Source organism: Artibeus jamaicensis, unplaced genomic scaffold, assembly GCF_021234435.1.
Source record: "Artibeus jamaicensis isolate MK-2021 breed Jamaican fruit bat unplaced genomic scaffold, CSHL_Jam_final contig_548, whole genome shotgun sequence".
Lineage (NCBI taxonomy): Eukaryota > Metazoa > Chordata > Mammalia > Chiroptera > Phyllostomidae > Artibeus > Artibeus jamaicensis.
In genome coordinates, this window is record NW_026521883.1 from 10,330,132 (window position 1) to 10,345,568 (window position 15,437).

A 15,437-nucleotide genomic window follows, 5' to 3' on the forward strand; every position below is an offset into this window, starting at 1 on the left:
CAGAGGTGCCCTGTGCCCTCGTTCCTGTAGTCGGTTCCCACTGGTCACCTTGTCACACCGGACCAGCCTGGGCAGGAGCCACCCTCTCCAACTCGTTCAGACTCGCCTGAATCAGAGGGTGAAGGCACTTAGTTCTGGTAATCTTCACAGATCTCAGAGCTCGAGAGACAGAGGGACATTCCGGAACATACTGTCCAGTCCTCCTGTTTGTGAGGAAGAAAAGGAGACTTGGGTGCGGAGTGTGACCTGCTCAAGGGCTTGGAGGTGGTGGCACTGCTGGTACCAGCCTGTTCTCTGGGCCCTCCTGGTCCAGCAGAGCCGCTTCCCTTTCCTGGGAGCTTTTGCCCCCACGGACCCTGTTGCCTGTTTTGACCTCCTGTCTCCAAATACCGAATTCAGCCTAACATCTAAGAAGGCGTATTTAGAGCAAATAAAAAAATTCTTTTTGGATTTAGCAAATGCTCTTATTTATTTTTTAAATCTTTTAATTTAATTTTTTCCCCATTACCATTTAGCCTTCTTGATCACCTTTTCCCAAGCTCTCTGTTCTCTGGGGTCTTTCGTTGTCTGGGAAAATGCTTCTGAAATGCCTGCTGTGTGACCCGAATCACAACAAGGGCTCCCAGAGGTGAAAATGAGATGGCCCAGTCCCCAGGCAGCTCTTGGTTTAGTTACCCCTGACACGCTTTCTCTGCGACCTAGTTCCCGTAGTCACCCGTGCGTGCCTTTTCGCTTCCTGGGGCTTCCCATTCACGCCTGTCCGGCAGCTTCTGCCACCTCGACTGTGGGCCCAGTGAGCAGAGAAGCGGCCGCCCACCTCAGGTGCCTCTTCCTGACCCTTGGGGTTCTCATGGTACCTCAGGAGCGTGTCATCTCTGCTCCCTCTGTCCCCGAGGAATTTGGTTTTGCCCTCAGCTGAAGGACTGCCTTCCTCCAGTGTGCCCCTGGAGTGCTGGCTTTGGTGTCCCCAGCTTTCTCTCCCATCACCTCTGGGAGTCGCTGAGCTGCCTTGAGTCCGGGCTTTGAGGCCTTGGACAGGAAAACAGTGGAGTTCGGTGGAGAGTGACCTGTGCAAATGAGGACACGGTGCTCCGGTGGAAGGCTGAACTGGAGATTCTGAAGTCCCCCCAGCTCTGACATTTCTGGAAAGGTCTCTCCAAAGGCGGACAGCCTGAAAAACTAGTGGGATTCTACTGTGTGTGCCCAAACTGAAGGCCAACTCCTCAGCATTTTAAATGAACGTGGGCACCAAGTTTGACTTCAGACTCTTCCTGCTCTCAGATGAGGTCCCCTGGTTGGAGACGAGGTGCAGGGGGACAGGAGTCCGTGGCCAGTGTGCACACTTGTGAGACAGCGCTCTCGTCTATGGAAGCGTTCCCATACCCTGGTGCCCCTTCCACTTCTGCTGGAGTCGACACCCTTCCCTGTGCTGAAATGCTGATGAACGGGCCCCAGGTGGCAAGGCCTTGGCGCCTGACTCCGGGAGAGCCCACAGTACCACGTTCTCCTGGAACCGGCCGTGACTTGTCAGTTATTTGCTCCTCTGGAGAAACCTCAGCTTGGAAATCTGTTTAATTACCATGGGAGATAATCTTTTAAACATAGCTCTACATTCTTCAAAGTCTTTTCCCTGTGAGAGTAGGAAAGTCTACCTGAATGTGGGATTGGATTGTTTATTTTAATTTCCAGCAGAAGGACTACTACCTGGTAGTTATCTATCAAGAAGCCTGAGCCCTGGAGGATTTATTTTTTGAGTCTGTTCCTCCTCACTGGTAGTTTGTCAGTTACATTGTAATAATTAGTCTGTAGTCTTGTCATACTTTCTCTCAGCGTAAACCCTGCACTTGGCTCCATGATTCCAGGCCTATAATTACTTGGTATTTTTCAGGCACCCGCATCAGGCTGGGTTTCGTACTTACCCTAGATGTGTGTAGCGTCAAGGTTCTCAAGGGTCTCCTCGCTAGGAGAGGATCATACCTGTGACTCCATTAGCCTCAGAGACCCTGCTGGGGCTGCAGTCACTCAGACACCGATTTTTCCAACTTGGGGCACCCGGCAGACTCATTAAATCCTTCCCCACTAGCAGGCAAGCCCAGGCCAGCAGGGGCTTTCGCACTGCGTCCCACCCGGCAGCCCTGGGCCCAGAGCAGTCCTGCTTGTGGCAGGGGAAGTGGCCGAAGGTCAGCAGGTCTTCGTGTGGAGGGGGCGTGTGCTGTGTCACAGTATGAGCAACACACAAAATCGAGCAGAGCTGGGTGGTCCCTGGCCTGGGGGCTGCCCTAGGCCCTTCCCCCTCATCACTTTAAGAGCAAGCGGTCTTGAGGCATTTTCTGCACCTGGTTCCGTAGGCTGAGATCTCTGGGCCTTGAAGAATATACCTCTGTGGATTAAAGAAAGGAGGGATTGTATTGCATACAGAGTTGGAAGGTAAGGGAAAGAGTTTGTGGAACACTGATTAAATCTTGGGCTTAAATCTTTTTTTTCCAGGTCCTGACGGGGAGAACAGCTGGCCCAAGTACTATCCATCATGCGGGGGCCTGATGCAGTCCCCAATAGACCTGCACAGTGACATCCTCCAGTACGACCACAACCTTGTGCCCCTTAAATTCCAAGGCTACAATGTGTCTACCAACGAGCAGTTTACGCTGACCAACAACGGCCATTCAGGTGAGGGAGGCCCCAGGGAGCTGCGGGGACGTCTGGGCTCCCTCTGCCCCCTGCCTGCCCTCTTCCATCTGCTGGGGAAGGGGCTCCACAGAGACACCGGGGGAGGGGCAGGGGGACCGCTCCCTCCAGGCAATGCCGGAGGCCCTGGGCTCGGCCGCTCTGCCAGAGCAGCACCTCTCAGAGGCAGCGCACGTCTTGAGATGGGAGAGGGGACAGGCCTGAGCCCCTTGGCCACTGGCTGTGGTGTGGGAATGAACTCTTGGGCCTCAGGAACTCCAGGCGCCACACAGTTCACTGTGGGCATGCACCCAGCCTTTGGAGTCAGACAAACCTGGCCTGGAATTCTGGCTCGAGTGCTTATGAGTCATGAGACTCTGGGGAAGAATTTTAACCTCCTTGAGCTTCCGCCTGGAAAACGGGCATATTGGTGGGTACTGTGAAGATGAGGGATGATGTGTGCTGGGATCTGCCTCGCAAATAGCAATTGTTGTTGCTGTGATAGAATTCTACAGCTCAGCAGGTACTTCAGTAAAGGTTCTATCTTCGTAGCCAGGTGTGTAATGCGTGGATGCATAAACAAATAGCCATCCACTGGTCTAGTACCCGTGTTCCTGCCATCATTTTCCAAGGAGAACCAAGAAGGTACAGGTGCCACCAGAACTGCTTTAGTGAAATAGGGACGGACATTCTCAGGACGAGAGGCCAGGTTCCTGACCTGCAGGCTGCCTCTCTCCAGTCTCCACCTTGCTGTACCCGCCCGCCCCAGTCTGGGCCAGGCACGTGTTGTCTGCCTGACTTTGAGCTGGCCTCTCCACTTCCCACAGTGAAGCTGATCCTGCCCCCCAGCATGCACATCCAGGGCCTCCCATCCCGCTACAGCGCCATACAGCTGCACCTGCACTGGGGGGACCGGAATGACCCCCACGGCTCCGAGCACACTGTTGGTGGGGAGCACTTTGCTGCTGAGGTGAGTGAGGTGTGGGGCTGACAGAAGCTGCCTGGCGGTGGGTGGCCTGGCATTCTTCCATTTAGCTGATGTGCAGGTAAGATCCAAGTGCACAGGTGGGAGTGGGGGGCATGGCCTTCATGCTCTTCATACTGGCCCCATCAGCAGCATAGGAAGGTGTAGCTACTCTGGCCTCCCTGAAGCTCCTCTGTGGTCTTCTGGTCCCCTTTCTGTCCGAGACAGACTGGGTTTTTCTCTATCTTTTACTGAGTGATGCTGCTCAGAAGGCAGTGCTCCCGGAGGGGGGCACCGTGGGACACATATGCCCCTTTTCTAGACATCGCCCTTCTGCTGGCACAGACTAAGATCCCACCAGCTTGTCTAGCTGATGTGTCCCACTGCTGAATCATACTGGGCTGTTCCCCCAAACTTCTGTTTCTTCACACACCAAGCTGTTTGCACAGGTCTTTCCCATCGCATCTTTCCTTTCCCTGGACATGGATGGTGCTTTGAATATGGGGACCTAGGTCCAGGGCTACTCTTCTGTTGTACTTGGCCACATTCAGAGTCCCCACGGCCTTGAATTTGGAGGAGTGTTCTGAATATTTACAGTGTGATACAAGGAGATAAATACTACTGATCAGCCAGTGGGGCCCACAGTAAATACTGACATGACCACTTTCCTCTGTTCTTAATTGCTGAACTGCTTAATGTCTCAGGCTAATTATAAGTTGAGTTACCAATGTGGAAAGACGAGAATTCTGGAGCGGCAGGATGCCACTACCGGAGGTGCACAGGTTTCAGACCAGGCCCCTCTCTGAACCTCCGGGCTGCAGCCCTTCCAGGCTAACTGCAATGTGGAGGCACCTACTTTCTCATGGGGAATAAAGAAGGAGTTACGGTGTAGGCTGGGAGAGTCTGGACATTTCAAGTTATTTCTAGTTATTATACTTTCTGCTCTTAAGCCTCATCATTAGACCAAGAGTCGGGTGAAGATGGACCATAACGTCAACAACAGAGAAAATACATGGGGTTGACCCTAAAGTGGTGGGTTCTCTGTGCAGGGTCCTCGGGGACACAGAGATCTTCAGGGTTGAGTCTACATAAGCAATCTCGCAGTCCCGTCGGCAGGGAATTCCCTCCCACCCTTGATTCAATCTGAGCACAGAGAGAAAAGTGCTAAGACAGATCACAAGCTCAAAGTCAGGTGTAAAACAGAAACAAGGCCCAGGGCCTCTGGGGTTCAAGCCACATGGCATTCTGCTCCGCTGGGCAAAGCGGTGCCAGGCGAGGACAGTGCAGGGCCATGCGGGAGGCACAGCCTTGGGGGAGGAAAGGGTGAAGTAGGAGCCCCTACGAAATCCTTAACAGAGGACCAGCTAAAAGCAGCAATAATTTAATATAACTTTTAAAAATGAGAAAGGGCCACCTGAAAAGTGGGGGACACTGAGCTGTATTCAATAAAATATTCTTGGATTCTAAATATAACCATGTAAGATGGAAAAAGGCGTGGATAAAGAAAAACAAAAGAGAGGTAAAGTCTCAGTGTGTCATAGCCCCGAGAGGCAAAGGACCAACAAGAGTGCACGCGTCACATCTGTAGACCTATTTACTACTGCAGTATTTTGGGGAACAAGTGATGCAGCCTTTAGGATGAAAAATCAGATCACACATTGTCAGAATTTGCCATTATAATGTCTTTTTTTTTTAAGATTTTATTTATTTATCTTTAGAGGGGAAGGGAAGGAGAGAGGGAGAGAAATATCAATGTGTGGTTGCCTCTCATGTGTCCCCTGCTGGGAACTGGCCTGCAACCCAGCAGGGGATGCATGAGGGGGCACACGCCACTAGGCATGTGCTGTAACTGGGAATCGAACCGCAATTGTCTGTTTTGCGGGCCTGTGCTCAATCCACTGAGCTACACCAGCCAGGCCATTACAATGTCTTGATGCTTACCTAGACTTTGTTTTTCCCTTGAGACCAAAATATTAGACCATATATTTTAGTATGCATGAGGAAGACAGATAAATAATTTAAGCCTGGTAAAGAGAATCCCTGGGTTTTCTATACCCTTCTCTTTCCACAAGTCTAATTATAAGGTGACTCTCTTGGCTCTTGTCATGACAGCCCCATTATGTCCATCTCCATGTCATCAGTCCCCAACAGAATTGTCCCCAAAGAAACAACATCGGCAGAATTGGCTCCCTGGATAGTATTCCCTGTAGTGATCTTTAGTGTCCCATACCCAGGAGGAAATGTTACCTAGTTGTACCATCGTTGCTTTCAAGAGGCTGTGCCAAAGCCCGTGTGGAAGTTTTCTTCTTGGAAGCCATGGTCCCAGTTCCTGACCTTTCTTCCGCTGTGTTAAGTGTTGCCCCATCACTGGGCCCAGTCATGGGGGAATTAGGAGAAACATCACAAGTATTAAAATGGACAGTAACATCTTCTGTAGGGAATAGAGGAGGTAGTGGCCTTTGAGTGTATTCATCAAATGTTATGGGAGGGAAGCAATTTAGCTTGTTCATACAAAGAAGCTTGTCCCTTTCCGAATGCAAACATAGTCTTCTGCAGTGCCCCACAGGAGTCTCCCGGCACGTGTGGACTGCCAGCCAGCCTGCGACTCTGCCATTCCACTCCTAGTTGTTTACCCAGGAGAAATGAAAGCGTATGTCCGCACCAAGGCTTGCACACAAATGATCAAGAGCAGATTCACTTGTAGTAGCCAGTGTAGATCTGGAAGCTGGAAGTCCCAGAGCAAGGTCTCGCAGGGTGGGTTTATGGCGAGCGCTCTCTCCCTTGGCTTGTTGGTGGCAGTCTTCTTGCTGGCTTGTCTTGTCACATGGTGAAGAAAGAGAGCGTGTGACACCACCTAGACTTTATAAACCTAAGATTTCCCCAAAACTTCTCTCCTTCTCACTTTGATAATGACAACTTCTGCTTTGAAAAAATGAGTTGAGAATTTGTTTTTGTGAAGGTTAGTGTCTATATTCATGGAGCAAGGTTTTTGTTTTATTGCCAGTTAAAATACACCTGATAAAACCTTGATAAGACCATGTGGTGATTTTCTCTGCCAGAGGGATTAACATGTGTCCTCTCTGGACACAGTGATGAGTAAGTTACAGCTAGAGGTTTACTGCCCCAGACCCCTGTGCTTCCAGGTCAAGTGCAGAGTGGCTAGACAACATGAGACTCTTTTGGCCTGGGCTCCAAAACAAGTAAATGAATCAGAAGAGAGAAGTGCTCCAAAGTACCCAAGGTTTTTCATGGCATAAAAACTCATTCATCCACTCATTCATTCATTCATTCACTCATTATCTATTGTGCACATGGTACTTTCCAAGCACCATATCAGACTCTGGGACACAGTGGCTCAGTAAAATGCACAGTCTGCCCTGGCAGAGTGCAGGGAGGAATGAGGGAAAGGGGAAACTGGGGAGGCCATGAGCGGAGGGCCTGAGAGGTGTAAGCCACCTGGGGGGAGGTCTGTTCTTCCCATTGAATTCCAGCCTCCTGCAAAAGTGAAAGGTTCCCGTGAGTCGTGCACCCCCTTATAAGCAGTTTCTCGTCCACTGCAGCTGCATATTGTCCATTACAACTCGGACCTGTACCCCAATGCCAGCACCGCCAGTAACAAGCCACAAGGCCTCGCTGTCCTAGCTATCCTCATAGAGGTAAGAGATGTTAAAGGGGATTTGACATGAAATTTGAGCCTGGGATGCCATCAGACTCGGCATTTGGTTCCATGTACACCTGTCTGCTGGATGTGCGTGGCTCAGTCACATTTAGGCTGTGCCTTGCCTCCAGAGCGGGGAAGGGGGGGGAGGGTAGGGCATTCCCCGCCAGAGTTGCTTCTCTCTCAGCCTGGAGGTGGCACTGTCTGTGGCTGGGCAGCAGAAATGGGCATCTCTTTTGTGACACTGGAAAAATGAGCCCTAGTCCCCGCCCCACTGCATAAGGTACGGAATTGCCCAGTTGGGTGGCACATGTGAGTGTGTGTCTGGGCGGGAGGGTGGGAATCATTCAATTCTGCACCATCTGACGCTTGAACCCCTGACACAACTCCTGGTATTCAAGTTCTATCCTTTGTATGCGCCCTGGGATAAGTTCTTTCCAAATCCCAGAAAATGGGACTATCTCTTAATTCACTTGTGTTATTTTTCCCTAATGAGGCCGCATGTGCCTTGTGTCTTACTTGCCTTGCATGAATTCACACTCCCTTAAGTTCGGGTTAAAGGACATGACTCCCGGCTCACAGCCAGATAATCAGGAGCACAAGCTGTATATCTTGATCTGGGACACTGCAGCCCCAGTGCCTTGAGCTGGAAACATTATGTCCTGAGCTACAGGAGGGCGGGACCACTGTGCCACCCTGTGCCAGCCTAGTGACCCATCATGGCCTAGCAGTGGCGACCATGTGCCCCCAGCCAGGCCCTTCTGTGAGCAGTTGTCAGTTCAGGCTCGGCCTACAGAATTCTGCCCCAGTTCAGCCTGCCCTGTCTCTGTTGCAGATGGGCTCCTTCAATCCATCCTATGACAAGATCTTCAGTCACCTTCAAGAAGTGAAGTACAAAGGTGAGTGGCCCCAGGATGCGAATCGCCCTCTGTTGGAGAAGGATATAGTGGCTCCCTAGTGACCTGAAGGGAAACAAAAGCTGAGGGCAGGTGCTGCCTGTGACCAAGCCCTTGGGTCAGAGGGCCCAGGAAGGGGCGAGTTCACATTTCTGGGCTCAGCCACATGCTCAGCTGCTCCTCTGCCACGGTGAGCGAGGACGACGCCATCCCCCAACATGTCTCTCCAGACCGTGAAGTGCACATTCCGGGCTTCAGCATTGAAGAGCTGCTTCCTGAGAGACCTGAAGAGTATTATCGTTACCAAGGGTCCCTGACCACACCTCCTTGCCACCCCAGTGTGCTGTGGACGGTTTTCAGGAACCCTGTGCAAGTCTCCCAGGAGCAGGTAAGTGTCGGGCCTCTCCAGTCAGAGACCACGTGGTGTCACCCACGTCATAATCGATGACTCTGGCCTCACTTAGAGTTCACTGGCAGCTACTCAAGTGCTCTCCAAATGCCACGGGTGCGTGGGAAGTGCTGCAGCAGTTACATGGGGCTGGCAAGTCAAGTAGGAAAATGAATCCGTTTCTTTAAAAAGAGTTAAGTTGCATTTCCTAGTCTGTCCCTCTGTGGACGGTGTTCACCTCTCAGGTGGGAAGGAGCACACTTCCTTCGCAGGGGTGGAATGAAGGAAGGATCAGGTTAAATCATTTAACACACGCAGGAGCTGGGACGCAGCGATGAGTGAGTGAGGTTCTCTGCCCTCAAGAAGCTCACAGTCTAGTGCAAAACCGGGCAACGGAAGCCTCAGTGATCATCTCTGACCCGCTCGTTTTACAGGTGATGGAAGTGAGGGTTAGAGAGTCGACGACACTGCGGGATCACCCACCGCTGGTTAGTGACGGAGCTAGACCAGGCCACTGCCCGTCCCTCTACTCTGCAGCCCCAATTCATGGAGAGGAAACAAGGCTGTCAGGGGCCAGGCCCGGGGCCGTGCTGCACACGGGCTCCACCCGTCGCCCCCTCACTGTGGCTCCTTTCCAACTATGAGCTACTGATCTGAGTAACCGAGAGAACAGGCAGCAAGTAGGCGGGTAGAATGACATGATAAATGAAGAGGGGAAATGTGTGGGGAAGCAGAAACACCCTAACCCAGAGACAGCCTTGGAAACAGACTGTATAATCTACTCAAGTACATGAAAATTCCGTGGAACTGGCGGTCAGGTGACCTGCGAAATTCTGCCTCCCTCTTCCTGTTCCTTTTGATGGGACCCACTAGGCCCCTCTGATTTAGAGGTGGGTTCCAAATCAGGCTCAGGAGAGTAGTGCGGTCTCAGGGAGAGACTGAGGGGTGCCTTCTGCACCCCAGATCCCCCTACCTGCACTCAGATTTCAAGCACAACCTGAAGCTAACAGCACTGACCTTCCCCCAAGCCTGGGAGGTGGGAAGGTGGAGCAGCTCACCCCATGGCCAGTCACCCGGATGCCCGCAGGGAAGGGGAGCAGTTCTCTGGCTTTCCCGCTGCTGTGTGGCCCACAAGGCTCTGGAAGTGAGAGCTGGTAGTCTCTTCCTCCTGGAGGTCAGGCAAGGTGGCCGTCCCTCTGTCTGCAGGGTGTGCTTCTCTTCTCCCCGCAGCTGCTGGCTTTGGAGACAGCTCTGTATTGCACACACGAGAATGACCCATCCCCCGTAGAAATGGTCAATAACTTCCGGCACGTCCAGAAGTTCAATGAGAGGCTGGTGTATGTCTCCTTCCAACAAGGTGAGGCAACTTGGGGTGTGTGGGGTGGGTGAAAGGGGAGTGTGGTGCCAAGGCACTCGTTGAGTATGGAGTCGGGTGCTGGTTCTTGGGTTTTGTCCCAGATGCCTTTAGGTGGATTAAGCATAACTCTGGCCACCAAAACCACCAAGGTACATGAGCAGCTATTGCGTGTGGGTTTACTGAGGGTGCCCTTCACCTGCTCTCCACTTCCCTGAGCCTCTGTAGAAAGTATGAGCCAGGGCCTCCAGGTGCGTGAGCCAGAGCCCTCTTTGAACCTGGGAGTCTCCGTGCTATGGGGAGGGAGAATGCTCTGGGGGACCTTTCTGCTCTGGAGACCTACCCCTTCTTCTAAGGCGTACTACAGCACCCTTTTCATGAGATCACACTTCCGACTTCTTATCCTGGGCCATCTTAGCACCATGGCCCATCTCCAGCCGTGCCGGGTGATTCACAGCACTGCCAGCGTCATCAGTGCCCAGGGACACTCCTTTTCGAGGAGTCATATCCACAGACACAAGCAGCTTATGGTCTAATGTAGAAGGGCCATCCAGCGAGACAGCATCTGCACTCACTGTCTTTCTGTGTCATCTCCTTGAGGCTCGCAGGAGCGCAGGTCACAGGATCTGTGCATGAAATGACACTGAGCAGTCTTCCTTGTCTCTGGTGCTAGGAAAGCTCAGTTCTTCCTTTTAAATCGGCAGCCCTACCTCCCCAGGACATTCAGCACCTTTACCTGCTCAGTATCTACATCAATACTGCTCGAATCTAGGGGTCTGGGAAAGGGGGTAAAGGAACACTCTTGGGGCCCACACCCTTCTTCACGCCTCCACATGTACCTTCTTGCTGCAGATGCTTGAGCGGCTCCCAACACGGGAGTCTCAAGTGGTCAGAAGCAGGTAGGCCTGTGGAAGTACCACTCTGTCCTCTTACGTCATTCGTGACCAAACTGGTTCAGGTCTTCACACTTAAAGATGGCCCCCATCACCCACGTGCCAGAAAATCGGCTCTTGTCTCACCTGGTGCACCATTTTGTTCCTTCCTTATTGTGTGAGATTATAAATGTCACCTACTAAGTTTAGTGGAACATACGAAGATTGTATTTCAGAGCCCTTGTCAGAAAGCTTTAGAAATGTGCACTTCTGAGTCAACCCCAACATCTGGTCAGAATTCTGTCCTTTGTCAGTTACTTAATCAAGAATGGCCCAAGAATTTCCCTCTCATGTTCTCCTCTCCAGATACTACTAGTTAAGGTAACTTCCCTCAGTTTTTTGGTCTGAAAACTAAGCCTGTGAGCAAAGGACCTTCCTAAGGGTTGAGGATGCATTGGGTATGTGATGATGACTGGGAAATCATCTTTCCCAGGAAATGCTTCCAATGCACAGAATTACCCCTTCATCATCTATTCTGGACATAACTTTCTCCTTTCCTGTTCCTCTAAGTGGAGTATGTAGTAGTCGAAGGTTAAGTGGTAATACTTCAACTCATAAATAAAATAAAAAACTCTGCCTAGAGATAAGGGACTTTGCCTGCATAGGTAGAATTTTGCTTGTGATTCAAAGATAAGGATTAACTCTGTTCTCTGGGCTAGTGTAAATAAGTCACAAGTCACAAACCATGGGGGACAGAGTGACAAAGACTCCCCTTAGTTAGAAGTATGCTCAAGGCCTCACTTCGCTTCCTTGTGGCTATACGACATGGCCCAGTGAGGTCCTTTCTTGGGCCTTGCTTTCCTCAGCCACAGGACAACAGGTTCGACTGGGTGAGCAAACCACCTTCCAGTGCTAATGTGTTATGATTCCAAGCGGACACTAACAACTGCCCACCCTGACTTTACATTGCAGGGACAGTGTTTGAGGGCAGATACAGAGGATCAGAAGAAACCACGCAGGAACTTGAGTTTGACATCTCAAAGTAACCCTCCACTTGTAATCGTCAGATGTGGCATTGGGAGTAATTAGCCATCTTCTTAGACCGGCAGAGTCTAAGATGGTGCTTGCAGACCGGGCAGCGCAGTCAGACGTGTAGCGGGGCGCTTCGGTAGAACCCCCCAGCCTGGCCAGGGGAGCTGGAGGAGCCTCCAGGCAGAGGCCCACGTCCAGGCTTGGCATGTCCAGATCAAAGCCCAAATGCAGCTTTGCCACTGCCTCTCCTGCACAGCTCACCCAGAGCTGATGCCCTCAGGAGCGAGAATCCATGGCAGTCCAAGACAAATCTGTTCATTTGGAGGCTGATTATAGAAACTTAGCCAGAATTCTCCCCTCCCTCCCATTCCCAAAAGATGTAGGGAGCAAACGGGGCTGTCACCAAGGAGAAGTGAGGAGGCAGCCCCAGAGGAGGGGAGCTCCAGGCCTCACGCCCCAGGGCACCTGCAATCACAAGAGCCTCTCACCCAAAGTGGCGTGGGCCTCGGACATGCCATTTGGACTCCACTATCTGTACACTCTGCCACTGAGGCGTGTCTGTCGTCAGGTGTGGTTTACTCGGGGTTTTCTCTGGAAGCTGTCAGGAACTTCAGAGTTGGAAGATTTCACCAGGAGGAAAGTAATGCTAAGGAAACCCTCCGGGAGAGAAAGTTCGTGGACTTTGAGAGGAAGATCTGAGATTTAACCCGAGTGGAACATCTGGGACTGAACTGTTTCACTTGACCCTGCTTTCCCCTCAGCTGTGCTTCCAGCAGAAAATAGGACCCGGTTTCTGTGCTCGGAAGGGGCGCAGTCTAACCGTGTCTCAGTCCCGGGGCAGGCTTCTTCTGCCCACGCACTTCGGGCACTGGGGGGATGGGTAATTCTGGTTGTGGGGGACTCTCCTGGGCACTGGAGCATTAGCAGCAACCTGGGCTTCTGCCCACTAGATGCCTGTGGCAGTCCCCCCTTATTGTAGCCCAAAATGTCTCCAGACATGGCCAAAACTGCCCCTGATCGAGAACTACTGCCCCGAGGACTGTACACGGTTTTCCTAGGCCTGGACTGATGTTTCCCACTCGGATTGCGGGATTCTAGAGTTCCAGAGCACGTGCCCTGGTCTTTATTCTACTGCAGTACGACATTTTCAGTCTGGTGATGGCTATCCCGAAACAATAGGGTTGGGGTTACTGATACAGAACAATCAAACCCAAGAGAAACTCTGATCCCCATATTTTTTTAGCACTTGAGTCTGTTTTTCATATACTTCAGTGTGTCTGAGGCCAGGAGCCGTGGGGACAGAGAACTGCCCACCCGTAAGATGACACATCGCTGTGTCAGGGTCCAGACGTCTCACAGGTAGCACCTTTCTTCAGAATCCCTTCATCGTTCTCCTCCTTCCCTTTTGTACAGGTTTTCTTCTGTAAGTGTTGTTTTTTGTTGCCTTTGGTGAAAATGCCCACTCTTTACGGAGAGGTCCAAGTCATACCAGGCACTTTTTTCATCTCTCAAAAGGTGCCCCTTCTAAGTGGCACAGACGGAAACTGGAGCTGAAGAGGAGAAATAAGACTCCTCATTTCCTTAAGGTGGGACCCCGGAGGGAGGGAACACATCCTGGAACCACTGTGGGTACGGCAGGAAGTCAGGTGCCCAGCGTGAGGAAGATGAAGGACTACGGAGGCAGATTTACAGTCCAGAGGCACAATTCTTGGTTCCTTTAAAAATAGCCTCTTAGCCACAGACACCAACCTGGGTCCAGACAGTGATGGGTAATCCCGAAAGGGCCCGTCAAACACAGATGTTGTCTAGCCCGATTTTCAACATGTCAGGAGCCAGAGGAAGCCAAAGTTTCTATAATCAAGTCTTTAGTGGGCCTGCTCTGAGCAGCTGCATGACCCCCGCCCGAGACAGAGCCGGCGGGGGCACCTTCAGCCAAGGGTGTGGCAGGGGGTGGGGGTGGGGCTCCCACCCACCTCGAATGTGTGGAATAGCATGATTAGAATCGCTTGACCCTAAGGAGACTGGGTAGTTTCATGAAACCTTTAAAGAAGAAACAGAGAAAGAAAAGAATCTTACAAAGCTAAGATGGCTAATTATCTAATTTTTTAAACCAGAATGTATGCTTTGTGGTCATTGACCTTGTGTTTCTAAAAGTCCCTTTTTGTAAATAAAGTCTATGAGATGGGAAAGTATCAGTTCTTCCACAGTACACAAACGAAGGACCAGAGGAGTTCCTACCTTCCAACTCCCCCGGGTACAGGGGGCTGAACAGTCAGGCATAATCGTCAAACATGCTAAGCAGGCAAGTCCCAGTCCCTTCATCTAAGGCAATTTAGTGTTTTCTGAGCACACCCCAAGTCAGGCACTGCGGGGAACAGGAAGCCCCACCACGCGTGTTGTCTTGCTACTAACCACACACCTCCGGCAGAGAGCAGACTGTGTGCAGAAAAGCAGTGGGCAGAGGCGTCAGGCGAACAGCCCGAACTGCGTGCACGTGCACACGCGGAAACATGGTGCAGGGCCTCCCTCAGCCCGGCAGCCTCTGTCCTGTGCTTGCACTGTTGACTTCGCCCACACTATCCCCTTTGGGATGCCCCTGACCTCCTCCAACTGGGGAATTCTTTCAAAGCCCAATTCTAATCATGTCCTCCTGGAAGTCTTCTCCATTCCCCTGAAGGTGTGTTACGGGAGTAACGTGTTCGCCGCTGTGCGTCTTAGCGCACCACCGGGTGCTGATTTATTACTATGCAGAAAAAGAAAAAGATGTCTGTACCATCCACACTACAAGCCCCTTAAGGAAGGGATGACTGTGACTGGCATCGTGCCTGGTGCTCACGACGTCTGAAAAAATGTGACCAATCTGGCTCCCTGCCTCTCCCCTCACCAGTGTCTTCTCTGCAAAACAATTTGAACACAAGCCTGGCCAATTGTTAAATATTAGTTCTGTCTAATTTTGTTATCAATTTGCCGACAGCATTAAATCGATTCATTTGTTTAAGAAAACTTAAAGATCAGAACTTAGTTGCCAAGTTTTGAAAGCCTGACGGGGAGCTGCCTAGAGGTGCTTTCTGTGCTCTGGCCCGACAGGGATGGAAGGCCCAGTCCCACCACCCATCGTTCCTTCGGCTCCGGCAGACCGGCTGCAGAGGGAGCTGGCCATACCGCCCACCCCCAGGGCGCCCCTCGGGGCAATGTGGCTCTCAGGGCTGCAGGGATGCGACCTGGAAGGCAAAGCCCCTAGTCCCGTCATGGTTGCAGAAAACCGGTTCCCTCGTGTAATCCGGTGGGAATCTTTTAGGCAGATTTATAAAAATTACTTCTTTCTTCAGTTATTTGTTTACAGTGTGAATAAGTAAAGGTCCCCAGTTAAATATGTCCTCCAAATACAGGAATGTTCTGTGGTGACGGGAGGCATCTTCCTCCATCAGAAGGGGGCAGCTGGCATGTGGGCTGCTTGAGTCTATGACTTGTATGCAGCATAATGACAAGAGTTTTGCCATTTGAAACTGGATTACCAAAACTCTGCCTGCCTCTATTTTCACTATGTAATATGTCACCTACCAAAACACTCCATACTTTAAAATAATACTTTGAAAAGGATCATATTCC

The 15,437-nt window shown here is 51.4% G+C and overlaps 2 protein-coding genes across 7 annotated transcripts in view; one reads left to right on the forward strand and one right to left on the reverse strand.

The window, feature by feature from the left end:
- Window positions 1-15,437, forward strand: part of CA12 (carbonic anhydrase 12) — a 53,831-nt gene that overhangs the window by 30,824 nt on the left and 7,570 nt on the right. For all 6 annotated transcript variants that reach the window (XM_037151094.2, XM_037151095.2, XM_037151096.2 and 3 more), the window contains exons 3-8: window positions 2,488-2,667; window positions 3,492-3,634; window positions 7,189-7,284; window positions 8,122-8,185; window positions 8,413-8,570; window positions 9,801-9,927. In XM_037151094.2, the coding sequence (XP_037006989.2) occupies window positions 2,488-2,667; window positions 3,492-3,634; window positions 7,189-7,284; window positions 8,122-8,185; window positions 8,413-8,570; window positions 9,801-9,927 (768 nt within the window). The remainder of the gene's footprint in view (window positions 1-2,487; window positions 2,668-3,491; window positions 3,635-7,188; window positions 7,285-8,121; window positions 8,186-8,412; window positions 8,571-9,800; window positions 9,928-15,437) is intronic.
- The window catches only part of APH1B (aph-1 homolog B, gamma-secretase subunit), a 56,525-nt gene continuing 41,580 nt past the window's right edge, over window positions 493-15,437 (reverse strand). The window contains exon 7 of the mRNA XM_053670001.1: window positions 493-2,380. The gene's annotated coding sequence lies outside the window, so the exon portion shown is untranslated. The remainder of the gene's footprint in view (window positions 2,381-15,437) is intronic.